Raw genomic sequence first — 26824 nt, forward strand, 5'->3', positions numbered from 1 at the left:
TCCAAAACCAAATCATTCTCATCCAGTTCAGCTGTGAAAATCTGCAAAGATGGAGCTCTCACAACATCTCTGAAATGTCGTTTTACAACATCTCTTTTCCGATGCTCAGTCGTTGTCATGGTGCATAATTTTTTCTTTATGTTCTGTGAGATTTTCCCTCACTTCAAATTGTGAATGATGCCTGTCTTGATGCTCTGCTGTCAGCTCCTGAAAGGAATCTGACTCCTCAGAGAGGAGTCTGTGATTCCCCTTCAGGTAGTGAAAGATAATTCCAGACTTGGAGTTAAATTTCACTGTGATACTTGGTTTTCAAATCTAGAAGTGGGCTCCAGCCCAAGAATTAGCAGTTTAAGGAAAGATGGAGAGAAAGTTCACTGCTGATACCCAGTGCCACCTCACTGGCTCATTTCTAAATCCCTGTCAGGAAATCTTGGGTCCACATTTTGTGGAGGATACAGAGGTACCACTGTTGGCATTCCATGGGAAGCTGAGCAGATGTCTTCAGCTGACAAAGTCTTGATCCAGACGGTTTTTTACCTTTTTTTTCAGGTGGCAGAGACCTGAAAAACAAAGATGAGGAGCTCAGATTTGTTGAGCTGAAGCTGGGAGAGCTGTGAGGGGTGGCTTTGGAAGTGCAGTGGCAGTGGTGACAGTGCATGGGTGAATGATCCTTGCAGAGGCTCTGCCTGTAGGTAAAGGTTAGATGAGGGAGGTATTGGCATTCACTTGGGTAAATATGACTTTTAAACTTGAGCTGCTCTGGATTCCCTGAGTGTTTTGTCTCCAGTGCATTATTATCTCATCCTGCAGTCCATGTTAAAGCACAGGTGATGGATTGGTCCATGACAGTGGTTCCTTCTTCCACTTCTGAGCACTGGGGAGCCTGAAGCAAAGCCTGCTGGAATAGGGGGGTGAGGTGAATCACATTGCAGCTGCTGAGGGGAGTCACAGGAATTGGAATTGGGTGGGAAAAAATAACTCACAGACCTAAGGAGAGGGCAGACATGAAGGCAGGAGTGTCCTGAGGGGCTTGCTCCCCTTCCAGGCTCTGAATATGATACCCACATGATGACTGACCAACAAAACTCTTCAAGGATGTGAAATTGAAAAGTCTTTCCATTAAACAATTTTATTTCAGGAGAGCTGCAGCTTGTGATTCAAATGCAGTCATGCTCATTTTCAACATCTCAGGTTGCTCTGGAAGGGCTTGGAGACCTGGTTGGACAAGTCCAGCCCATGGGTGGCCTTAACCAGGTTTGGTTTGTATCTCATGCTTCAGAAAATCCCTCAGCACCTGCGTGGCTTTCAGTGGATGGAGAACCTCCCCTCTCAAATCTGCTTCAGCAGAGCATGGAGGCAGTGCTCACTGAAAGCAGATCTCCAAGTTTCAAAGACAACAGTGAAGTTCAGTGGTGGGCTCAGAGTAGCAGGTGCTCAAGGGTTTTTTTTTTTTTAATTTATTTTTGCATAAACATTGATTTAATTTCATGCCTTAAAACCAAGCATGTGTTTAGTTGCTCTATTGAACTGGGGTCCTAATTCCCATTCCATGCAGACTTTTAGTCTCTTTTTCCAGACTTCCTGGAAGAGCTGCAGAATACATCTGGCCTCTTAAGATCACGGAGCAGTGTCTCCTGGAGCATTTGGTGTTCTCTAGCAAGTAGCAATGTTTTATGTGGCCACTTGGATTAACTCAGAGGGAGTTTAAAGAGCTGAAGGATGATTTGAAAAGGAGCCTATTTTTCTTGAACTGTGCTCAGAGTCCTTCCCTTTACTGTAACCTTAGCTGGCTCAGGTTTCAGGTTGCAGGCTCCTGTGAAAACTTGTATTTAGACTTTCTATCCCAAATGGAAATTATTTTTCTGGTGAAGCCAAGCCAAACAACTGTACGCTGCCAAGTGCTGCTGCACGAGCGATTTTAAGTCACTGTGTTGAGAAAGGCCAAAAACATCTTGAGGCAGAGGGCTGACCTTTTTGGTTCTCCATAAAACAAAGTCTTTCCAACACACTGGCCCTCTGACTTCTGTTCTTTAATAAGCATCTCTTTCAGATGCATCTTGTGGATGAAGTAACCACATGGCAGTGGATATAAACCCATCCTGGCCATTGTGAAGATGGCTTTCCCCTCCTCTCCTGTGCTAATCTCTGTTTTTGTCCTGAAGTAGCAGTTTTCACTCTTCTGATTGTACCTATTCCTTCAGGTGATGAGTAGTCAGCAAATATTCCAGCTCTCCTCATTCTCTCCCATGTGTTGCCCTCTCTTAGAAGGAAAGAGCTGCTCAGATGAACACTGGAATTTTTTATAAGAGCATTCCAAGGAATATCTGGTGGTTTTTTTTTTTCCAAAGGCTCTGTTTCTCCCCACCAGTGATGTAGAACTTGCCAGATGCCCACCTGCCCTGGACACTGTGTTCAAACAGAGGATGGATTTTGTCAAGGAAGTGTGGGATTCGCTTTGGTTTTGCTGAGTTGAGCTCTTTCACTAATTACATTTTCATTGTGCAGTTAGATGCCTGTGTTTCCCTAAGATGAGCTTCTCTGCACACAAACTAAATTTTTGCTTTTAATTGGGCCACTGCTCTGAGCATTTCCATCCCAGAAGTTGGGGTGAGAACTCAGTCTCATTGTGGAGATGGAGTGAATTTATTTGCATTGCCTAATTGAAGAACTAAAAATTAAATGCAGGTTTCCCTTTTCTCTCACACACACACTTTTTTTTTTTTTTCTTTTTTTTTTCTTTCCCTGGGTTCTGGGGCAAAGCTACTAATCAGCAGCTTTTCTGTGTGCTGAAGACAGTTTTGCTGCAATTTTGATGTTGAAACGAGGTAGCATTTGCAGCCTTGGATATTTTAAAGAAATACATGGGAAAAGCTGGAGTCTTGAGAGAAGAGGTGCCCAGAGATGAAGGGTAGGAAGAAGCATCCTCCTGACACAATCCATGCCAGGTGGTTTCTCAGGAGTGGAAAATGCTTTGGCTTTATAGAGAGCACAGTGAATAGTGCAAGGTGAGACTTTGTGCGGCAAAGGAGACATGAGATGGACCCTTCTCTTGTCAGCTGTGGACTGAGCACATTTTGTGTTGATAACTCCCACATTTTTCCATGTTGGAAGGTCACTTGCTCAGTAAAAGAAAGAGCACAGATGATTAAACAAGACGGTGATGTGCTCGTGTCTTCCTGCAGCCATCATCTCTAGGGATGTTTTGACCTCTCCTTTTGTATGTAGTGTCTAAAGAAAATTTAGGAAGGATGCATCCAAGAGACTCTGTCCTTACAGTGCATAAGACCCAGGTGATGCAGTCAGTGGAGGTCATTCCAATTTAAAGATTTAAAATACTGCAGATGAACTGCATCTGGAAAATTCCTGCTTCTCTTCCTGAATTCCAAAGGAATCCCTGTGTGATCAGCTCAGCTGCTGCTCTCTCTGTTTTGAAGTCTAAATCCCACTGCTTTTTTGGGAGTGGCTTTCTGCTGAGATGCTCTTGTACTTCCATGGGATGGATTTCTCTGGGACCTCGGGAGTACTAGAAACTACTTTTTTTTTTTTTTTTTTAAGAGTTTTTGCTCTGTTGCTTTGAGGCTGTGTCAGATGTCAGCACCTCTCAGCATGCCACCAGCAGATGTTTGACAGGGAGGCCTAACAACTGGCTTTTATTAGAGCACTGCAATGTGGCATCTGGGAATTCTTGTGTGAGGATGGGAAAGGGGAGCTGTGTGCATCTGTCCATGTGTGGCAGCATCCACTGCCTCCAAGCTCACCTCCACCTTGGCAAGGGGTGTTCCATTGTTGTGGGTCATCCTTTTTCTCTTCAGTCCTTCCTTTCAGCTTGCATTCCTGCTAACTTCACCCACTCTGCAGCTGCCTACTGTGAAATATTTAAAATATCACAAAAATGAGCCATTCCTTTATAATCCTGTAGCCATTTCTTCCATGTTTGAGAGGAAAAAACAACCTCTTCCATGCAGGTGAATTTTACAGCACTGATGTTCATTTGGTTTTGTATTTCTATATTGCTTCATAGAGGAACTCAGTATTTCAAACCAGGATTCTTTGTTAATTCTTCTTAAAATGAAGTTGCAAATCCTCTCTTACCTGGATGAAATAACCACAAATGCTGGTGGGAACTGAGAGCAGGCAACTCTTGTGTCTCGTAGTTGATGTCCTCTGACAGAAATAAAGATCTTTCATGAATTAATGAAGAGCAGTGACCGTGTCCAAGGGGAAAGGTCCAACAAAATGCCCATGAGAGAGGCAGACAGTGCCACACCAGAGCAACTCATCCTTTTCCCAAAGTCCTCTCAGATGTGAATAGGAAGTTGACCAAAGGCTCTGTATTTTTTTTTTCTGAAGGCTCAGAGCTGCCCTGCTCTTAGTTGGTGTCCCTGCTTTGGAAAGTAAAGGATTCATTTCCACCTCAGTCTTTGGCTTGGCACATTAGTTTTATTTGTTCATAAATGTCCACAGTGGCTCTGAGGAATTAAGCTGGACATCTCTGTGCATGATTTAGGTAAATTTTCAGGACAGAAAATAAGTGATTTGGTGGGCAGAGGTTATGGAATAGCTCTTTTAAGAGAAATGCAGTTTGAGTAAAGTCATGTATTAGTGACCCAAAGCAATTTCAGTACTTCAAAATATAATTTCAGTCATGGGCCCAATTATTTATCTTTACAATTCTACATTACTGAAATGTTTCTCTTTTTTTTTTTTTTTTTTTTTTTTTTTTTTTTTTTTTTTTCTTTCTGTTTTTTATTATTTTAAGAGGGGTTTTTCAAGGCTGGCCTAGAACAGAGACTGGACAGAGCTAAAGAATCAAGCAGGGATTTATTCAAAGGCCTCCATGGATCCACCTTGGGCAGCACAAGAGCCCAGCCAGGGCTGCACCCAAGATGAACCAAAATGGTCCCAAAATGCACGAGCGCTCCCGGGGGCTCTCACTGGGATCAGCTCTGCTCCATTTGCACCTTGCAGTTCATTGTCCCATTCCAGCTTTAGCCCAGGCACTCCCATCCTGCTTGTTTTTCTCTCTCCAGCCCACGTTGTTTGTGCTCCTGGGCCTGAGATTTGGATCATTTGTCCTTGGTGCCCAGCTGGAGAAGGAATTGTTTTGTCCCCCTGCTCTGTGAAGAGAGCTCACCATCCCCTGATATGAAGCTCAGAACTACACACTGAAGCAGTAGAGAATCTGAAAAATATAAAAGCTAAAACCTGAGGCATAATTTGGGTTTATCTGCTTTAAATACATTTTTGTTTTTTTAAAGAAGTTTCGTTCACATCAAGGCTGTTGACTGTGGTTAGCGGAGAGAAAATGAAACCAAAAGTAACATAATATGTGGAAGGCACTTTTCCCCCCAGCCAAATTAACCTGAGCTGACCCTAAGGCAAATGTGACATTTAACCTTTCCTATTCCTCCCCAAGCTGTGCTGAGCTTGACCTCTGTCTGTGCTTTCCCATCGTCCTGGGGAGGGCACAGCTGAACACGCGGCGTATTTACAGTACACGGGGATGGCTTGAGTTTCTTCTTTGAAGTGAGGCAGTGCTTTGGCCTGGGAGGTGGCAGAGGGGTGAGGGGTGGAAGGGAAGAAATGCCTCTGCTGTCTCAACATGCCTGGATCTGGCAGGAGACGTGGCCACTGCAGAGTCTGGGGTTTGGGAGCTCCGTGCCTCAGGAGGTGGAATCTGTACCTGGCTTTATCTCCCTGACCTGACCATGCGTGGAGGTCCTGCTGTGGGAGGCAGGAGTTCTGAGCCTCCCTGGATGCTGGAATTTGAAATGCAGGGAATTCTCAGAATCTTGGGCCTGTGAGGCAAAGTTTAGGATTGAACACAAGATTTGATCTGAGACTTTAGAAAAGGCTTTTAAACTTAGGTGCTAGAAGTGAGAATGTAGATTTGTAGTTAAAAGCAGAGATATGTTAAGTAGAAGAAAGTTTAAAGTTTTAGAGTACGGAACTGTAAGTTTGTGTGTTATAACATGATTAATTTAAAAAGCTTACACTGTGGTATGCATCTATAAAACAAAATATTTAAGAATTAGGTCAAAAATATAAATATATTTGTTAGTAGTGTTATATTAGTTAATAAATCTTTAAAAGGGCTTGTAACTAAGAGTCTTGGGACATTTTGAGTTATGTGGTGAAGATGTGATCTGAACTCACCCTTCCTACCTGTGTAAAAGATAAGAAAAATAAATCACATTATCTGAAACAACTTAGAAGTCCTGTCTCTAACTCATTCAAAATTCTTCACACATCCTCACAGGAGGAGAAACAGCCCCTTCATGGAGTTTGTATGAAAAGAATGAAATCTGGGAAAGGCTCTCTGTTTGTACTTCAACACTTCCTATTTTATAAAATAACAGCAAAGTGAGAAATAGGTAGAACAAGGTGTTGTACAAAGAACAGTTGTTCTTTAGAGACAACACTGCTGATGGATTCTATTGTCATGAGCACTTACCCTCCTTTTTATTAAGTGACAGAGAATTCAGTGACAAAAAATGGGTTCCTCAATCACTTAACACACCTTAGAGCACTGAAATATAATATCAACCTTTAAGGAATATGGTTGTTTCCCTGAGTAAAAGCTGCCTGAATTTTGTTGGAGTCATTCTGTGTAAACAGAAAAGCAAAGGCATTTTGTGTGTTACCATGGCTTTATATCCCCCTCAGAAACAGTCAGAAAGATTTTGTTTCATAGTTTGAAAATTGAATTTTCTGTCATTGATTTGTCACTCCTGAATTTTCCTGCCACATTTCGACCTGCCTTTCTTAAAGGACTTTCCAAGAGCTTCTCTTGCTCCAAGCAGGATCCCAACTTGGCTCTACAGTTTGGTGTGGGCTCCTCTCCTCTCTCTGCACTGGGCACTTTATTTTGAGTGTGAAAATTAAATATCCCCATAGATTTTCAACTCTATTTCCTAAATTTTACTTGGGGTTATACTGTTACCTTGTGCTGAACCTGCAGCTTTCTCAAAGTGCCCATGTTGGCATTTCTGCTCTTTCTGTTATTTGTCCTCAGTAGAAGGCTCAGCCCTGAATGCTGAAGGTCAGAAACTTGTGTGTCTTCCACTGGCTAAAAAGAGCCACAGGACACCTTACAGGGATGCCCAATTATCCTATACATTCCACGGAAACACCTTCTTCAAGCCCTCTGAACTGCCCTTTGCTAATTGCTGTATCTCTTGAATTGCAAGGATCTTTGGCACCCACATACCAATTAAAAGTTTACTGAAAAAACTCAACACTCAATCTTTAATGGGATGTGATTCAGCTCTGCTGTTTCAGGCATCTACTTTCAGGTGATGAGACAAAGGGGATCCTGAGCTTTGTTAAAGGCACTGAGCAGCTCCCACAAGGAGAGATCCAGAATAGGTGGTTAATTTGCAGTTTCCTGCATTAGTCAGGTGAATTTCATGTGATGCACTGGAGCCGAGCAAGTACAACCACAAACCTTCTGTGTCAGGGGGTGTCTGTGCCTGAATAAATCATGAATGGGAACTGCTCTGAGACTGCTGGGGCTTGTTGTACTCGTGAATGAGAAAATCTGTTCCAGGTTGCTGCTTTACCTGCTTGGTTTCTTTCTGTTTGTCCAGATAGTTCTCCACTGTGAATCCTCTGTGAACCTGCCCTTGTCCGTTCTGCTGGAAAAGTACTGCGAAGCTTTGTCAGCCCGCGCCAATGTCACAGGTATTTACTCCTCTGTTTCTTGGTGGCTTCTTGTTACTTGAGGATCCATTTTCAAAGTGCCCTTGCTCCAGGAACATCTTCTCCTGCTGAGATAAACATATTGTCTCCAGCCTTGGCTTTTCCTTGGTGACAATGTGTGACGAGGAAGGAGAACTTGGAATTTTACACACCTGGAGAGAGCTTCAGGGGAACTACTGACAGGCCTTTCTCATGGTTTAATCTGTTGAATTAGCCTTACTTACTGACTGATGTGGTAGTTGAAGATTAGTATAGTTGAAGTGTCTTGCCCATTTATCCAGACCAGTTTGTAGAAGCAGGGCAAAGCACTTGTCTCTTGGCTAAAATACACCAGCACAAAAATGATGCTGTAAGAGATGTGAAACTGGCTCCAGCTTTGTTTCAGAAGTGGGAGAAGCACACTCAGAGCCACACTCCTCTGCAGCATGACTTGGGGGGGTGTGCTGCAATGAAGGGTGCTTCTGAGGGAAAAACTAAATTTCTTCCCTTCCTCCTCACTTTCTGTTTCCCCCTGGTGAATATTCGTGGAGTAAGGAGCTTAAGATATAATGTAGGTGTTGTCATTCAGCCAGGTGTCCATCCCTGGGAAACAGCAAAGGAAATGAGGCTCAGGGAATTAAAAATCTTTCTGTAAAATATGTTGCACCAGTGGTGTTTTATTCTGACTTAATTCCTTCAGGACAATAAGCTGATCTGGATATCAGACTGAAGTGTGAAAGCTGTGGTGCCTCAACTGCCTTATGGTGGCTTGGGGTCCGTCTGGCCCCCGGGGCAGCAGCCGCCGTAGGTGTCCCAGGTAGCGCTGTGCTGATGAGGCACAGCCTGTCTGGGCCCCTGGGCTAGCTCCGAGCCACTGGCTACTTTAGCGAGCACTTGTGGAGTGATTTCAGCTCTAGTGAGTTCAGCTCTCAGTGAGTTCAGCTCTCAGTGATTTCAGCTCTGTGCTCACAAAGTGCCTCGGCAGACGCAGGGATGGAGAGAGGTGAAGGCTGCGTGGAGTTCTGCGGAGATGTCTTTATTGGCAGCTTCTGCAAAGGGTTCCAATGACAACTCTTCCATCTGAACTGGGTAGAAGTGAAGGTTTAAGTAGGCAACTGGGAGATTAGAAATTGTCCAATGAATAGAGTTGAAGAGAATACAACCTAAAGCCTTACAGAGAGATAACAAAAGTCTGATGTGCAGAAGAGGGGCAGCTCCAGTCTACTCATCATGACTCTGCATTTCTTATCTTAGGCTAGTGACCTCCATAGAGGCCTTTCAGGGCCTCTGACTGCTACACTGCCTCTCAATTTGCATATAAATGGGTGTGTTGACCTGTATTATGAATCTGCCCCAAGCTCTGCCCCTTGGTGCCACTGTGTTCCAGAGAGCAGCTCTGCCTCCTGTAGCAGATTTGTTTAAATCAGTTTAATGACCATCTATTCCATTCCTTAGCTGGAAACAAAGGGAAGATAAATGAGGTTCTATATTTGGACCTTTCCTTTAGGTGTTCTTTGCCTTTTGGATGTGTTTGTAAACATTATCGTAAAACTTGCCATTTATTCATGAAGTGTTTTTCCTTGTGCAGAGCTTCTGTTTTAGAAAAAAAACCCACAAATTTCACGCCAGGCTGTCTTAGAAGTCAGCAAACAATTTATTTTTCAGTTGTTGACAAAATATAATTTTCTGGACTGTTTATGTGATGCATGAAGACACGGCATATTTTCCAGTGGAGTGTGGCTACTGGAACAGAATTTTAATGGGAAAGGGAAGGGAGAAGATACAGAAGTCTCTCTTCTATTCCACTATCTTTGTGAGGTATCACTGCTCAGAGGTAAAGCAATACTCTGAAATTAATGGAAATTGATTTTTATAGTCAGTCTAACTTGCAGCTTTTTTAGAACAAATTTTCTTTGATACTTTAAAATCCTGAGAATCTGTACTGTGCTTTGAGAGTGGGTTTATACAAGTAATAAACTCTACATATAGTAAAATATAGTAAACCTCAAATCTCTTTCATGGTCAGCCTCAGGTATAAGCATGAGGTGAACTTTGGGACACCTTAGGGACAAAAATTCACTTTTTTGCTTAGCATGGACCAATGTTTTTTTCTCAGGGTGGTTGGTCATCAACAAGAACATGGTGGTTCCCATGATTTATTTTTTTTTTTTGTGCTCCATGAAAACTGGATCTTCCAAACAGTCTGGGCTATTCAGCTATGAGCCTTCTCATTAAAAATGGAGGTCTGCAATATAATCACCACCTCTTCATGGGTGGAGAGCTCTAATGGTACAGTTAAAGACCAAACCACAATTTAATCCTAAATTAAAACCTAAAATGGAGCAGAAGCGAAATGCTTTTCCTTTATTGGGGTCCAAGCATAATGAGCTTCTGTAACTAAGTCTGCTCTAATATTTCAATGTCCAAAATGAGGTGAGCTGTGTTGCAAGCCTCATTTTGAACCCTGGTAATGAGAAGGATGTGTCACATGGGAACATTGGTGAGCTCCATTCAGCAGCGTGGATGGAGAGAACCAGACCACAGAGCCTGCAGTGTCTGAGTCTTTTCTCTGGCTCCTGTTCTTTGACACAGTGCAGATATATTTTAGAAGGGGAAAAGAAATCAAGAAAAGAAACCCAAGGAGAGCCATATTGAACAATCTTTATTTAGCTGGGAGAACAGTAAACATTAAGTTTTGTAATTCGTTATCTTCCCTGTTTCTTTCCCAGAAGATGCTGTTAATTAGTCCAATATGTTAATTTCCTCCTCTTATAATTACTAATTTCACCCCCCAAATATGTTCACACTAAGTATCCCAAACAGATGGCATAAAATGCTTTTGAGAATGTAATGCATGGGTAATTTCACAGAATGGCTCAGAGAATGACATTGTAAATTCACTCGGAAGCGATTTAAACCAAGAAATACTTTTTCAGAGTTGGAAATCAGCACAACTCATTTTCTCTTTTGGGCATTTTTTCCTTGAAAAATCCCTAGATGGCACATTCAGGATTGCTTGGATTCAGTTCCTGAGTGTGATGGTGTTGTCAGTGAGTGGTTTAGGTCATTACAGAATCACCATCAAAGCCATTAGCAAAAGTATGTTTAGCATGAATTTGTAAAAGTGTGAGCTAGCAAATTTCAGTGTCAAGGTCCACTCTATCACTTTTTACATGGATGAATCACACAGAGGAAAATCGAGTTAGAATTGAGATAGAATGATTTACACAGAGATGAAAAATGCAAAAGGGTAAAAGGGACCCTGCTGCTGAGTTGTGAGGGTCAGAGCAGACCTCCCTTGCTTGTTAAACTCATTTCAGAGCTTTGGTGCAGCTCAGTCCAATCTTAGTCCCAGACCTGGTCAAGGGTTTATATCTAAAGGATCACAGATGTAATTAATGAGCATCACCTAAAGCACCACCATCAAATGTATCCCAGCAAAAGGTGATTTTAAGAGGATGTTGTAAAAACACCAGTTTACCACAGATGGAATTTTTACAGGGCTTCCGAACCAGCAGCAGTCTGAGGTTTGTTCACAGTTTTTAGGTGGGTTGTTGGAACCCTGGTTACTGAGAATTCCAGACTTTCTGTGCTGACAGGCACTGACCCCCAGGAGAACACTGCATTGACCTGAGGCCGTGGAGAAGCTTCCAAAATGGAATGACAGAACTGGGATTGTGGGGGTGGAGTTTGAATAGAAGTGTGTGATATCACAGGGTGGGAAACTCAGAATTTAACGGTTTAGAATATAGTAATATAAATATAAAGCAAGACAGAAGTTTTAAGGCAGTAGCTGGTCCTTCTTCTTCACCTTCTTCTTCATGGGTTTGGGTGGTATTTTGTAATTAGACAGAAAAGTCCGCATTGTGGGACATGAGGGGTTGGTTATTGGGTTAAAAGTAAAAGTAATTTAAGTGTCATTTCTTAATTAGATAGTTCAGCCTTAAAAGACCTTGTAAAGAACAATAATTAGCCATTTTGTACCTTATTAGTGAAATACTGCAAAACTCACACCTTGTAAGACTGTAATATAGATAAGAAATAATAAACACCTAAGTCTAAAAGAAATATCATCTTGAGAGCTTCAATCCCAGCCTTAACAGAGGCAGAAAAGAAACTAAAAACCAACAGTGGATCACAAGATTCTTAGCAATTCCTAATCACTGACTAATTTAACACTTACAGAGGCTGTCAGTAGAATTTATTACAACTACAATAGTCAATCACAGAGCTAAGATGGTAACATTCATACTGCACTTTCTGTAGGTATCTAAATTTCCATCCTGGCCACAATCTGGGTAAGTAATTACTGGAATTTTTAAAATTCCAGTAACAGTGGAAGGTAAGGAATGTTCCAAGGCTGTCAGAGAATGACTGAATATTCCCACTGTCATTCCCCACTCAACATGGTCTCTGCTCCCACCCTGGACACACAAAAGTCCTTGATATGGGGTCAAGGGACACTTCACCACCAAACTCATTTCACAAAGGTCACAACCTAGCAGGAGTTTCTGGGATCATAGAGCAATCCAGAAGAGGTCTGGGTAATGGGAGAAATGCACCACTCCAGATGGGAAGTGCCTTTGTGAACCTGAACAAAAAAATTGTATTTAAGTATTAGTTTGCTTTCATATGTAAGACAAATTGGTTGAAGTGGCAGAATTTATTTTTTTTAGGGGACTCAGCTTAAGATGTTTCTGATGTTGTAATTTCCTGGTCTGGTTTGACTAGAACTACAGTGATATCCAGGATGAGCAGATGGCTCTAATTGTATATATATCTGTATGATACAGGCACTGAGTTATAATAGCTTGGATTTTTATAGGACCTTAGAGGACAGAGGTCCTCAGTTCACACTGATATTCCATGCATTGTGGAATGTTTTTACGTTATTCCCTTCACATCCCTTGACTTTCCCATCTAACGTGTTTCCACAGGAGACTGCAAGTCTCGGCTTGCATCTGATCCTACTTAATTTTGATCTGCATGGAAATCTTTTGATACCCCTGTTTGTTCCACTGACACATTTGACCACACAATCTTTAAGACCTTGTCAAGAGACAATTCATCTGAAAACAGGAATTTTGTCCAAAAAGAAATCAACCAGCATGTGGATGGCCAATGCTACTGTGCCTTGTCAGTATACAAATTATATTCTGTGGCAGCACATTTCTCTCTGTGCACCTCTATGAAAAATCCTGAGAGAGAGAGAAACGTGCTGCCACATTATTCTCTGTCTTTCTTCTCTTTCTTCCCTTTCAGTCAGTTTGAAGGTTGCAGTTTGCATTTGTGGTGTTTAAGTGTATTCAGACAACCCAGTAAAGGAGAGGCAGTAAATCTGATGTCATGCATTTCACTTCAAGAAGTCCTGGGATGCACTAAAAGGGAAAATGATTTCTTCCTCCTGGTGACTGGATCCTCTTGAGCTGGGGGTTGGTTCCTTGCCCTCACTCTGGTCACTTTGTAGTGAAAGGCTGTTGTCTCCCAGAAATGGTGTAAACATTCTGATTCTGAGTGGTGCAGGATTCCACCTGTCCAAATCCAGCCTTACACTACTCCTGTGTTGTTTCCTCAAGTCTCTGGGGAAGCTGTGGTTTAAGGAAGATGTTGGTGGGTGTGGGAGGAATGTATCCAGGGGTGGATCCACAACTCATCAAAGATGCTCATCAAGTCTCCAGCTCACCTGACATCACTTGGAATTTGCCATCATTTTCCCAGTTGCTGGGACAGTGTTTTATTCTAGAGGGTCCTCACAAAACTGGGAATGTATGAATAGTGTTGTTCTTGGCTGGCTTGTTAGTTTTGAATAATCAATTTCAATCATTCTTGAATCAATGATTCTTTTAGTGGATGAAAGTTTTATGACACACAAATGTGTTTGATAATTTGCTTTCCATCCCAAACTGCGAAGGTGAGCCCCTCTCTGCTCCAGGGGTTATTTATTTCTGTACATCACACTATTCTGTTTCCTGGAAACAGAACATTTGGCACCATTACATCCCTAAATATCCCTCCAGAGTAATGGTATGGAAGCAATTCTCCCTGCTTCCCTTCTGATTTTCCCAGCAGGCCACATCAATGAGCAGTCCCATTTAGAATGAGACTGGGATGGGTGATTTATTTTCACAGATGCTTTCACTCCCTTGGCGTCAGCCTGCTGGCTGCAGCTCCGCACGCTGCTCCTGCAGCTGCCTGGGGGACAGGGTCACATCCACAGCAGCCAGTCACTGCTCCCAGGCAGAAAGACAACCTCAGCCATCGATGTTTGCACCATCACCACCCGGGCTGGGCACCAGCGACCTTCCCAGCACTTCCTATTTTCAGATGTTGCAACAGCACTATTTAAATAGAGGTGATGATGTTGGTTTACTTTCCCACTGCCCCAAATGACATACCAGGCAGTCTAGCTCTGCTTGCTTGTGCTTCCCAAAATAAAGTTGGCAGTGCTGGGTGTTGCTGAACAATTTGTATTTCTGCCCTTATAATTTAAAAAGTTGCATTTTTTGAGTCTGGTGTAATTCCAAATCGAAGGTATGGAAATTCCTTGTGTATTAGGAAACTGTAGACAGCCCAACAAGTTTTGTGGTCCACTAGAGAGGATTATCAGAGTAATAGAAAAAAAAAATAATGCCAAGGTTGTGGGTTTGATCCCTGTATGGCCCATTCACTTAAGAGTTGGACTTGATAATCCTTGTGGGTCCCTTCCAAAACAAATTATTCTGTGATTTAGGTTGGAAAAGGCCCTTAGGATGATCCATTCCAACCACTAATACAACACTACCCATCCACCACTAAAGCATGTCCCTAAGCACCACATCTAATTTCTACATTTGCTGCAGTAACAAAATATTTAGGAGGGGTTTGGGGTTTTACTTTTTGGGGTAAATGACTTATGGATGAGATAGGTAAACACATCTAAAGGTTCCCACATTTATCCTAGGTGTCCAGAGGCTGAGTTCTTCCAAATCTACGACAGAAAATCTCTAATCTGTGTAAAGGAGGCTGTAAAATGCTCAGCATGAAACCTGTTTCAGTAAGAAGTTGCCCCAGTGCCTTGACCCCATGGAAAGGTGTTTTTGAAGAGCCCCAGTAAAGCACCAAAAGAAGTAATCTCTCATCTGATTTTACATTACACAGGAATGTAAAGACCCTGGGAACAGACACTGAGGTTTTTCTCGTATTTCAGAAGAGTGGCACACCTCAGTCCTGGCTCTGTCACTTCTGTCTGGTGCATTCCCAGCAGCCTCTCAGTAGTGACTGTTACAATGCTCCACTCCATCAAATATACCAAATATCTGAGTTTATACAGTTGGTACAATAAACACCGTTCACTGTAAGTGGTTTCTAAATTAGATAGCATTTTTTGCACACCTGATAGATAATAATACACACTGTTGAACCTCTCATTTTGTCAAGTTCCACAGAACAGATGGAGTGCCTTTTCTGTTCACACAGAATCATCTCAGTGTGTCTGCTCCTAAACGAAAACACCCCCTGTCCTTTAAATCAGCATTTCTCTCTGGTTTGGGGGGTGGTGAGATCTTTAAGGGTTAAAATAACACTGTGGCCAGTCTAAGAGTAAACCCACCAGAGTGGTACTACAGAGGACACTGTTCTGAAGGATGGGTGCTTCAGAGCATGTCCAACATCTGCAGAGTTGAAGGATCACTATTATTAGGAAATGGGAGAGATTGGGTGGAGCAGGCAATTTTTTGTTGTTGTTGTTTCTGATTTCAGTTTAGTGCCCAAATGTGGGAAATGGATTTGTAGAGACTTCTCAAAGCCTGACAGAAGGTCCAGACAGTGTGTTCATCTGTATGCAAACCTTGAGATAAGAAATGCTGACTTAGAAATGCCATGGAATAGGACAGACATTGCTGAGAGAGAAATGGAGCTAGAAACAAGTTTCAAAGGATGGCCTTGCAAATAAGACCAGATACTCTGGAGAAATAGAACTAGGAAAAGTGCAGTGTAGTAGGACCCACAAGGGGTAATTTTAGATGATTGGCTTTAAGGCATTTACAACATGATGTGGCAAAAGCTAATAAGCCAAGAAATGCTTACGGTGTATTGTAATTAGGAAATAGTTTGCTTCTGATGTGATTGGGATGTTCTGGGTCAGAAAAGAGCTTAGTCTGACACTCATGAACCCATGACTGATTTGACTCTCCAGGTTAGCAATGAGCTTCTAGATGTGCTCTTGTTGACACACAGTCATGGTCTCACCTTTATCTCCCTGCTTTGGACAAAGCCAATGTTTCCATGCTTCTTTTGGAGGGGTGTCCTGACCACACTCAGAGCCAGATTCACCACGAAGCCAGACCAAGGTGAGGCTGAGCTCCATCCATTTCCCTGTGAGGGTAAACTCTGTGTGTCTTAGGCCTCTGTGTATAAACTTGTGCCTGCCAGTGCTGCCTTCCTTCAGTACCAACTACTGACAGCAAAAAAGAGGGTTACCTTCCACCACGTGTTCCTGGTGTGTTCAAGATGTGCCCAAAGGTGTTTGAGAGCCCAGTGGCTGCTTTGAGGGAGAAGTGAAAGGATGCTTCCTACTTGCAGGTGCTGTTCTGGCTTACCCTGGACTAGAATTTGAACCCAGAAAATGGATCAGAGATTCAGCTTGAAGAAATCACCTGCTGTAAAGTCGTGGCTGGCAGCTCCTTGGTTAACTCTGAGTTGCATCACTTGGCTGAACTTTGATGAATAAACTGTGTTATGCAGGGAATTCATTTGCCTTGGCCTTCAGCCCTGAGATGAGAACATCTTATTGTATAGTCACAGAACCATAGAACAACTGAATTGTCTGAGACATTTAAAATCACCGAGTCCAGCCCTTAACCCAGCACTGCCCAGTCTACCACTAAATCCTGTCAAGTGCCACATCTACACCTTTTAAATGCCTCCAGGCTGGTGACTCAGCCACTTCCCTGGGCAGCCCATTGTCCCATGTACACAAAAATAACAGTTAAGCACTAAAGCTTGTCAAAGCACAAAGCAACCTGTAAAGCTCCAGCTCTACTTTCCTCAGCTTTCTTATTCCATTACCAAGTAAGAACTAGAAGGGTTATTTTTTTTTCCCCTCCAAGCATTCATCTTACTCATTAAACTGTCAGAGGGTGGACACTGGCTGTATAGGAAAGAGATAATGGAAAATGTTAACATGGTTTATGTAAGCCACTCGGACTTGAACTGTTCAACACTTCACCCCCTGTGCATCTTTTTCTGTAGCAGATTCATTCTCTCTGTCGTGCTACTGCTGTGCATAAATGGTCAGACAAAAGGATTGTTTATGGATGCAGATATTTCAAGTTGCACATACCAGTAGCTAAGAGGTGACACAAATGAGAAACAGATTGCTAAGGGTATAAAATGCTGGGTGGTCTCAGCTCCGCTGATGGACAACAGGAGTCTGATTTCAAGGCTCCCTCCTCACCCTCTGGACTCTCCAGCTCGTGCAGATATCCCTGGTACATCAGGCCAAGCATTTAGAAGCTGATCTCTTGCCTGCTGTCACTGTGAAATACACAGGTAGTTATTACCATGCCAGAGAAACCTGGTCCTCTATCAGGAAATCCTCTGGGATGAACATGGGAGCTGGGAGAGTGTTCATTTGTCTCCTGTCTCCCTGTTGTTCCCTAAATATCCACTGCTGGAGACTGGAAGATGTAGTAGGTAGACCTTCAGGCAGAACCAAAAGGGCTGCTCTGGTATTTTTAAACAAGCCTGTTTTTTTTTTTTATTTATTGCGTTTAAAGGCAGCCTAAGGCCTGCTCAGCTGTAGATGCCTACTTTGCAATATCCAGAGTTACAGGAAATTAATCATTCCCCTAAGAACCTGCTCTTTCTTTGAAAGTATCCCTGAGGTAATTCCACAGCAGGTGGGAGACTATTACTCACTGCCTCCTGTGTAAATAAAGGGGAAAGAGTTAATATCAGAAGTGAGATGTATTTGCAATTTTGCTGTTAATCTGTTCAAGGAGAGTGCTGGTGAGTTCATCCCTGTGAATGTGGGTGTGAAATCTTTAGATGAATCCTCAGTGTGGAGCCATACCTCAGTGGGCAGCAGCTCTTTGAAATTTGTATCAGCTAAACACAAGATTTCTGACTAAGATGAGCAGCTTCTTATCTGAACAATTTGTTGTGAGTTGTTAAATATACCTCTACCTATATATGTATAAAAATATACACATATACTTATATATCAATATCTGATTATTTTAGAAATCAAAAGTGTCATTATGCTGAAACTGTCCTTCAAGTAACCACTGGATAAACTCAGTTCTAGGATTTAGGAGTGTAATCAGTATTCTTTGCTGTCTTCTCTCCAGAAAAATGTATCTACTCTTGTTTGACTTAATTTAAAACTTTGCACAGATCTCCCTTTTCTTCATGGATAAATAAACTCAATTTATGCATTTATTTATGCAGGATGCTCACCATTTTTTTTTCTTGTTACTCCTAGAGGTTTTAAAAGTCTTGATTTTCAGAGGAGGGAAATGCTATTTTAATGCCAGTGTTGCCACCTAAAGTGCTTGTCACTTCTGCTTGGGTGAGTGCCCAGTTCACTCAGATGTGGCTGGTGTTCTCTCACATTATTTTGATGGATTAGTGGTCTTCTTTTATTTAATTTCTTATGAAACCTTCTCAAATACAAATGTAAAATTCTTATTAGCAGAAAAAATGCAGGTTTTTGTAGGTTGCTGTAAAATAGCTTGTTGTGCTACAAATCTCTGAGATAAGTAATACAGAAATTCACCCAGTAGATCTACCTTTTAAAAAATAAATTATTTTTTACATGATGACAGTGAAAATTAATGTAGCCATACATGTTATTAAATTTTTGGCTATTATTTCCCCTACCTGGAGGATAAGATTTTATGACTGTTTTCAGCAGGGAGACAGAGAGCTCAGGGGCAGCAGTTGAAACACGCACAGTAAAAATTGTTATGTCTCCTATTTTTCTGTCAAAATCATCAGAATTTTATCAACATCCACAAGACAATGAAAGAAACATGGCTGTTTGATTGGGGGTAACACACAGTAAAGGAAAAAAATCTATGCAGCATTCCATGGTATCTGTAACCTTGTTTTTCTGCAGTCCCATAGTCCACACATGGAACAAGCAAAGAATACTTGATTTTTGATCTGCATTGCAGATCACTTTGTCACTCTTTATCTCATTCCAGGAGGCCTGACTGTGGTGTGTTATGTGAAGTCCACAATTTTGCAGTTCCTTCTTGCTTCCAGTGTTACAATAAACAGAAATACTTTGTTTTGGTTAACTTTGTGTAGATTAAAACTTTAAAAACTCACAGCAAAAGCAGAATCCATGGAAGCTGAGGGGTGGATATTTTTACCTCTGTTCTATGTATGGTGAAAGATGAAAAATGAAATTATTTGCCAAGAATTCAAAGGCAGTCACCAGAGGAATATCAGAACTTGAGGCGTTCTCGCTCTGCAGGCTGCCTGCAGTACTTGGTTGGGACTGAACCCAGAGCAATTAAAAGCAAGCAGCTGACATTTTTGCAATGCAAAAGTTTTAAATATTCTGTGGTAGCCTGGCAAGCCCACACACAACCTGAGAGCTTTCTAACGGATTGGTGCAACTGCTCTTGCTTTTAGCTGAGTCTCTCAAGTGTTGATATCTTCATTTGATCTTCCTCAGAGGTGAAGCTCTGAGGTGAAGCTCATAGTTACAATCCGTGCTAAAAGAATGGATTCCATTTGAATTTTTGGTGGCTGTTGGGAAGTTCTAGGGAACAGAAGTAATGAGTCTGGAGAAGGGAGTGCTGAGGTGTTCACAATGAATAATGCAGTGACTGCTAAAAGCTCAAGTAAGGGCAGTGGAGATAACTTGTCCAACACCCCAGCATTAGCTGGAGCTGGGCTTGAAATTCCTCTCTGCCTCCTGCTCTAACAACCACTCTCTTTCTGTATGAAATGTGCCACTTAATATATTTTGATGTGGAGAAAATAGGGTATAAATGTTATGACTCTGACAGTGGTTGGTGTGTTTTGTGCTGCAGAAACACCTTTATGCCCTACAAAAGATGGTATTTAAAAGGTTTTATGGAGCATGGGGAAGGTGATCAGCATTAGAAAAACATCTGTCCTCTTTATCTGTGCCATGGATACAGCTGGTTATTGATATGGAAATGTTAGTGGGGGATGCTGTGGGTGTGTTTATAGGGTAAATATATTTGCTTAATTAATTAATAGGCAAGCTGGGCAAGGCTGTCATGAGAGAGGATAAGGATGTGGGCAAAAGTCTTACCTGATCACATCCAGCCTTTGTGTGATCCGAGCAGTAGCTGGGAAGTCTCAAGCACATGATCAAACCTGACAAGGAAACTGAAACACAGTCCTAGTGAGTTAAAGCAAGCTCTTGAATCACTTGGGTCCTGGCAGGCCTCACTGAATATTGCAGAATATTCTGGCACAAAGCCTAGGAGGGGTCAGCTGTGGGATTCACCTCAAAGAGAATTTGGCCAAACACCTCAGCACACGCAGTTACAGGGTTGAACGTCTGACAGAAGTGCTGCTAACCTTGTTACCATGACAGCCTTTGGTCTATCCAGCCCTTCTCTTCCTGGAATCTCTCAGGCTGTCCAAGAATAAGCAGAAGAAGTGCTACATTCCAAAACTCTTTTTTTATTTCTCCTCGTGTCAGTGCTGCCTGAGTCAGTGTTTTCCTTCACCTTCTATACCCTGTTCCTGTGAAGGTTCAGTGCTCATTTGGGAATTTCACTGGGTGGGGAGGGGCTGAGTAGCTGGGGCACAGCTGAGTGTGTGTGTCTTTCCCCTTTTCTCCAGACTTTTCCTGTACTCTCTTTCCTCTTCCTTCCTGCTCCTTGTTCTGGTTTGAAAACAAAACCAGTGAGAGACTCTAAGTCAGAAATACAATTTATTAGGAAAAGTGAAAAAGAAAACAAAATACATGCAATAATACGAAAGAAAAACCACTGGCAGAGTCAGAATACAACTTGACACCCTTTTTGGTCAGGGTTTTGGTAGCAGTCCAAATTGGAATGGCTGCAGTCCTCCTGGAAATCCAGCAGAAAAGGCTGAGTCTGGTGTCCCAAATCCCAGATTATATCCAGGTAGGAATGCTTGGCTCCTCCCTCTGGGTGGAGCATCTCACAATGGGATGTTACAGTTCTTATCAGTCACACAGTGACACTCAATGGCCCATTAACAGCAGATGTCTCCCCTGAGAGAGGATTGGTTGTGCAAGAGATAAGGAAAAACTGCCCAATGAACAGAGGACAACTGCCATACAGATGGCAAATGGAATACATCTTGTCTTGCCATCTGGGACACTCCTTCACAAATTTCTGAGATGTAAGTCGTCCATCTCTCACTCCAGCCTTCTCTTTGGACCCTCAGGTCCTCCTCTACATCTTGTTGCAGATTTCCAGGTGTGGTATTCACATACCCTCTGAGCAGAGAGAGACTTGGCTTTCTCAGGATTTCTCTTGAGAGAAGCTGTGAGAGAAGCAGAGAAAAAAAAAAAATCAAAACAATTCTTATCTCATTCACTACTCCTGTGTTTGTACCCATGTAGAATGTGTTCTACAGATTGTTTACCCACAGTGATTGCTTAATTAAGTTCTAGTAATAGTGTTTTGGATTCATTAATCAGTTGGATCCACGTGTGTGTCGGGACTCTAAGGAGAGGGTCACAGGTTTTCTAGTTAGTTAGTTAGTGATAAGTGATAGTTCTTGTTAGTGTAATATAGTTATAGTATAATAAAATCGTTAATTAACCTTCTGAAATCATTAGAGTCCTACAGATCATTCTTCCCACGTCGGGCATCCCAGCACTGATACCTAGGTGTCCCCACCAGTTCTTATTCATCTTACAGAGCCTGCTGGGCTGTTGGGAAGATGGGGGTGGTGGAGATGAGGTGGAGGAGGATCTAGAGCTCTGAAAATCGGGGTATCTGGGACTTTTTAGGGTTTTCTTCTTCTGCCTTCATTTCTGCACAAGCTCAGTGGTCTAAGACTTAACAGAGAAGCAGCTGCCACAGGATATTTCAACAAAAATTTTCCCTCAGCTCCCCTGATGTACTGAGGGATTCCCAAGGAGTAAATACAATTACAGCCAGAGTGTTTGCTGTTCCTTTCTGGTTAGGAATTTCTAACACGATAGCAATGATAATACAAAATTTCCCATAGGTAAAACAAACTTTAAAAATTCTGCTTAAAAGCTTAATATTCCTAGTTGCTAGTCATTGCCTAAGTGAGAGTAAACCAAATTTTACCTTCAGGAAACTCCAAATCATGCAGATTTAGGAATGTGTTTCATTTTCAACAATTACTGCAAGAGATTAAAAAAAAAATCTTGATTTCCATAAGTGCAAATGTTTTCCTTTAACAAGGGAAAAATTTTTACAATCTTGGAAAATCCATTTATTTAAAAACCAATCATATTAAATCCATAAAGGAAAAAATGTCCTTAAAATCAATTTCTTCCCATTATGTCTAATCAGAAAATGATTAGAAAATTATTAGAAAGTTAGAGGCTTGTCTGAGTAAATGCAGAGATTTCCACACTTTAAAATAATGAAGATAAAACTCACTCTCCACTGTAGATGCCTAAAATTAGGAGAGAATAATTCTGCCCCTCATTTTTATGCTCCTATAATCTGCTTACATTCATTTTAGTGCAATTAAGGTATCATCAACATTTTGCAGCCCTTGGCTTGCATTTTTTGTGTGTTTTTCCAATAAACTGAATAGTAAATATCCAAGGAAATTGCTGTTCAGAGCAACAGGGGTTCAATTAGGGAAAGCAGCAAGTTCATTTTGAAGAATGATCCTAGAATTATTGGAATCATTTGTGTGGAAAAGACCTTTACAATCATCAAATCCAGCCATAAATCCAGCACTGCCAAGCCCAGCACTCAACAATGTCCCCAAGTGCCACATCTACAGAGTGACTCCACCCTTCCCTCGGCAGCCTGGCTCAATGCTTGCAGCCTTTTTGATGAGGAATTTTTTTTCCTAATTTCCAATTTAAACCCCCTCTGGTGCAGCTGGAGGCCATTTCCTCTTGTCCTATCACTTGCTGTTTGCCATATAACATTTATTTTCCATTGCTGTGGGCTTCTGCTTCCACAATTTGTGTGCCACTGAAGACCAGTTTTGGTGATTCATAATGAAGGAATCTACTTTAATGCTGAAATAACAGCATTTTTTTGTGTTATTTTTTGTGTCATCAGCACACTGATGTAGATTATGTAGTTCAGAAACATAAAGGAAGGGGCTATTCAGACTTTTGGCTCCTCAGAACTTGAGTGGTTGTTAAAAGTGCAGGCAGAATTCTCTGAAAACTTTTCAAAAAACATTTTGTCAGTAGCGAGAAGGACAATTTAATTCAGGTGATAAAACCAAGGAGAGCTGGTTGTGTTGCTGCAGCTGGGAGAGGAGGAAACATCATGTCCAAAGGCTGTGGAACAAGAATAAAAAAGATGCAGAGTCTGTTTCTGGCTTGTTCATGCTTCAACCTCAATATTTTGACTTCCTGGAGAGGGCCAGGTCACCCAAGTGTCTGCCTGCCTCTGAACCAGCCACTGGTATTTGCTGATTTACAGTCAATACAGAAAGAGGCATCTCCAGAGAGATGGCTCCTGCTAGGAGCAAATCACAGGATAAAATAAATTGATTCATGAAGGCATTTGTATTCCTTGCTGGAATGTTACCAGCTCTTCTTGGAAACCTTCATTTTCTACACCTGGTTCTTTGCAAATCCATGTAAACTGTACATTGATAGATTCCCAGCTGCTTTCTATTTTAAGAGTTTTTCCTTTGTTTTTACTGTTTCAGCCCATTAATGAAAGCTTTTAGGAGACCAGTGAGTTCTCATTTTCTGGGGCACTTCTAATCTCAGAGATGGAAACTCCAAATCTGTCTTGTAGCTATAAATCATACTTTAATTGTTAGGATTCATTTTCTCATTAGGATAGGATCTAGAAGCTAAACCAGATCAGCATGTCTCTTGGGATAAACACTGCAGATCTCAACATAATCAGAATGGAGGAGAATTTTATCCTTTAAACAGTAAGAGTTTATAGTTGCTTGTTTGCCTCCTTCCTTCCCTTTGTATTTATTCTAGAAAGGATGTGCTTCAATGAGATTTTTCTTCTCTTAACTGCTGCTCTTAAGATTACATCAGTCCCAAACTGATGGGCTGTATTAGCACTACAAGTGTAAATGCTGAAAAATTAAAATCTCTTTGTTATGCAAATGGAAGACACTCAGCAGAAAATCCCTCAAATCAGCACTTTGCAGTAGCTGGGTATTTTTTGAGTGCTTTGTAGGAACCTGGTGATGTTGAGTTCTTGGTCCTGAGCAGTTCAACTCCTACTGGGTCCAGAGAATGGGGCAAGATGGGTTGGTTTAGTGCTGTACCTTAGCTGGTTGTTTGTTACAGCCTTCCACATGCTCCAACACACACCATGGATTTGTGAAGTCAGCAGGTGTAGTTACAGGATACAGCTCATTGTTTCTAATTATTTCTTCACTTTCCTCTTAGTTGGTGCTATTGGTTGGTAAAAACAAATTGTAGAGTCATAGAATGGTTTGGGTTGGAAGGGATCTTAATGACAGTCTAGTTCTCCACCTCCCACTGTCCCAGGGTGCTCCAAGCCCTGTCCAACCTGGCCTTGGACACTTCCAGGGATCCAGAGGCAGCCACAGCTTCTCTGGGCACCCTGTGCCAGGTTCCCACCCTCACAGAGAAGAATTTTTTCCCAATATCCAATCTAAAGCTCCTCTCTGGCAGTGGGAAGCCATTCCCCCTTGTCCTGCCACCCGAGTCCTTGTAGAAAGTGTCTCTCCATCTTTCTGTTGGCTCCTTCAGGTGCTGCAAGGCCACAGCTGGGTCACCCCAAAGCTTCTCTTTTCCAGGCTGAACAATCCCAATTCTCCCAGCCTTTCCTCACTGCTGAGCTGCTCCAACCCTCTGATCACTCTGGTGCCTCCTCTGCACTCACTCCAACAGCTCCATGTCCTTCCTGTGCCAGGGACCCCAAGATGTCCTGGATACAGGACATCATGGTTAGGAACAGGATTCCTATGAAGCCAAAATAAAATCATCACAGAAAATTGTACAAAAAACAAAAGCCAAAGCAAAGCCTCAGTGGAAGTGTTCAACTCTGCTCAAAGTGAGGCTGTTTTTTTAGGAAGGATCTTCCAGGCCTGATTTCAGTTTTCCCTACAGATGGAATTCCTGTCCCTCAGTCTGGACATCTGTAGCACAGACATGTCCCAGGGAGCAGGTCAGCCCAGGTTGTTTTGGTTTTATTTTTAATGGTGAGAAAGAGACACTTTTAGAAGACAATTTATCTGATCCAATTTATGGTGACAGAAATCATCCCAGAGAATCCACTGGCTTCACAGAGTAGATCCCTCTTGCCTTTTGAGGGAACCTGGAGACTCCTCTGCCCTGACAGCTCCTCTGCAGACCATAAACTGAGACAAATGATCCCAGCCACATCAGCTGCAGCTCAGAGGAGTGCTGGCATGAGCAGTGCCCAACCATCAATTTTGTATGGGCTGCTTAGTTTATGTTTTCTGCAGGTTTTGCCTCCAGCAGACTTTAGGGAACATTATCCATGAAAACCAGTATAATTCTGCTGAAGAGGGGAGGTGATTTCTTCTAAAAACTGTAAATTGCTTATTCTTATAGAAGAAGTTTCTTATAAGGAGATGATTTTTTTTTTTTAAATCTGAAGAGTGTAAATTGGGCTGTTCTTTTCCCTCCATAAAACTATCAATTATTTTAAATGAAACCATGGCTTTCTTGGTGTGGGGGAACATTCAGCTATTGATTTCTGTGGAGAGTGGAATTTTAATGTTAAACTCACTGTGTTAGAGAAATAACTTTTGCTTATAATCATGGAATGGGTTGCAAGGGACTTTAAAGTTCATTTAGTTCCAATGCCATAATAATAATAATAATAATAATAATAATAATAATAAATCAAATATATAAATAAATAAAAATACCTAAAAGCTTTAAAAAGTTTAATATACATAATGTAGGCAACCACAGTTAAGTCAGACACCTCAGACTCCACTTTTAGGAAACTGCAAGTGTTGGAACAGGTCTCCAACAGGTCCAACCTAGCCTTGAACACTTATCAACATCTAAAATGCAAGTATCCCAACCATTTATTTCATTTGGGAAGCTGCAGATTTAAAAAAAAAATCTAGGAAACTGACATAAATTCCTGTTCAAAATTTTACACCTTTGTTCTTCTGTCTACATTTTCTGTCACCTGGCAAGCTAAAAATCCAGTACAATTCAGACAAAATAATTAAGGTGCAATTTAAATGACCCCTAGGATGCTTCAGCCCAACTCTAGCTAATTTTATATTCAAAGACAGAAGCAAAGGCCAAGAAAATCCATTTGTCCATTACCGCTGGTATTTCTTTCTATCTGTGTTAGACTGTCTCAAAGGATTTGGGATAAAATGACCACAGCCAGAGCTCTTTATTCAAAGCTACTTCTAATTCATGGAAAATAAAGTATTTTCTGCTATGCCTGATGAGCTGGCTGGCTTGTGTCTCAGTTAGAATTAAAAATATTCAAGCTAACTCAGAGGAGTCGTACCAGGATAATGGCAAAATCCACATCCCTCCCTGGCTGGTGGGGACAAAATTGATTTTGTCCCAAGGGTTTGGGTGAGCAGTGAGTGACAGAGATGTAGGGCAAAGTTCATCTCAAATTATTATTCTGGGGTGATCAAAGCTATTTGTCTTTTATTCTGGAACTCGATATGGTCTTAAGAAAAGATAGAAAAATTTGTTCTGTTTCCACAAAACAATTTAGGTTTAACTAACTCAGCCCTTTTGATCCAAAAGAAGCAGGGGAAAAAGAAACAATCAGAAATTTTCATTTAACAATGGTCTGATGTTTGATGATTGATCCATCAAAAGCAAATTGAACCAGCCTGGGAAATTGGTTTTGGGGTGGGAAATAAGTTCAAAATGAGCTGGCAGAAGGCTGAAATCACACTTAGTTGGAAAAGGAATTGAGTTGTGATTTCAGAGTGAAGCGATGCAGCGTGGGGAGGAATGGGTGATGAAGGCAAACACTGCTGGCCTTCTTAAACCCATAATCTCCTGTGCAGCTCA

General features: G+C 41.7%; 1 protein-coding gene across 1 annotated transcript in view; it reads left to right on the plus strand.

Annotated features, from left to right (window-relative positions):
- The window catches only part of CRHR2 (corticotropin releasing hormone receptor 2), a 146898-nt gene that overhangs the window by 6268 nt on the left and 113806 nt on the right, over positions 1-26824 (plus strand). The window contains exon 2 of the mRNA XM_053976122.1: positions 7590-7683. Within this exon, the coding sequence (XP_053832097.1) occupies positions 7590-7683 (94 nt within the window). The remainder of the gene's footprint in view (positions 1-7589; positions 7684-26824) is intronic.

The sequence above is a fragment of the Vidua macroura genome, chromosome 1 (assembly GCF_024509145.1).
Source record: "Vidua macroura isolate BioBank_ID:100142 chromosome 1, ASM2450914v1, whole genome shotgun sequence".
Lineage (NCBI taxonomy): Eukaryota > Metazoa > Chordata > Aves > Passeriformes > Viduidae > Vidua > Vidua macroura.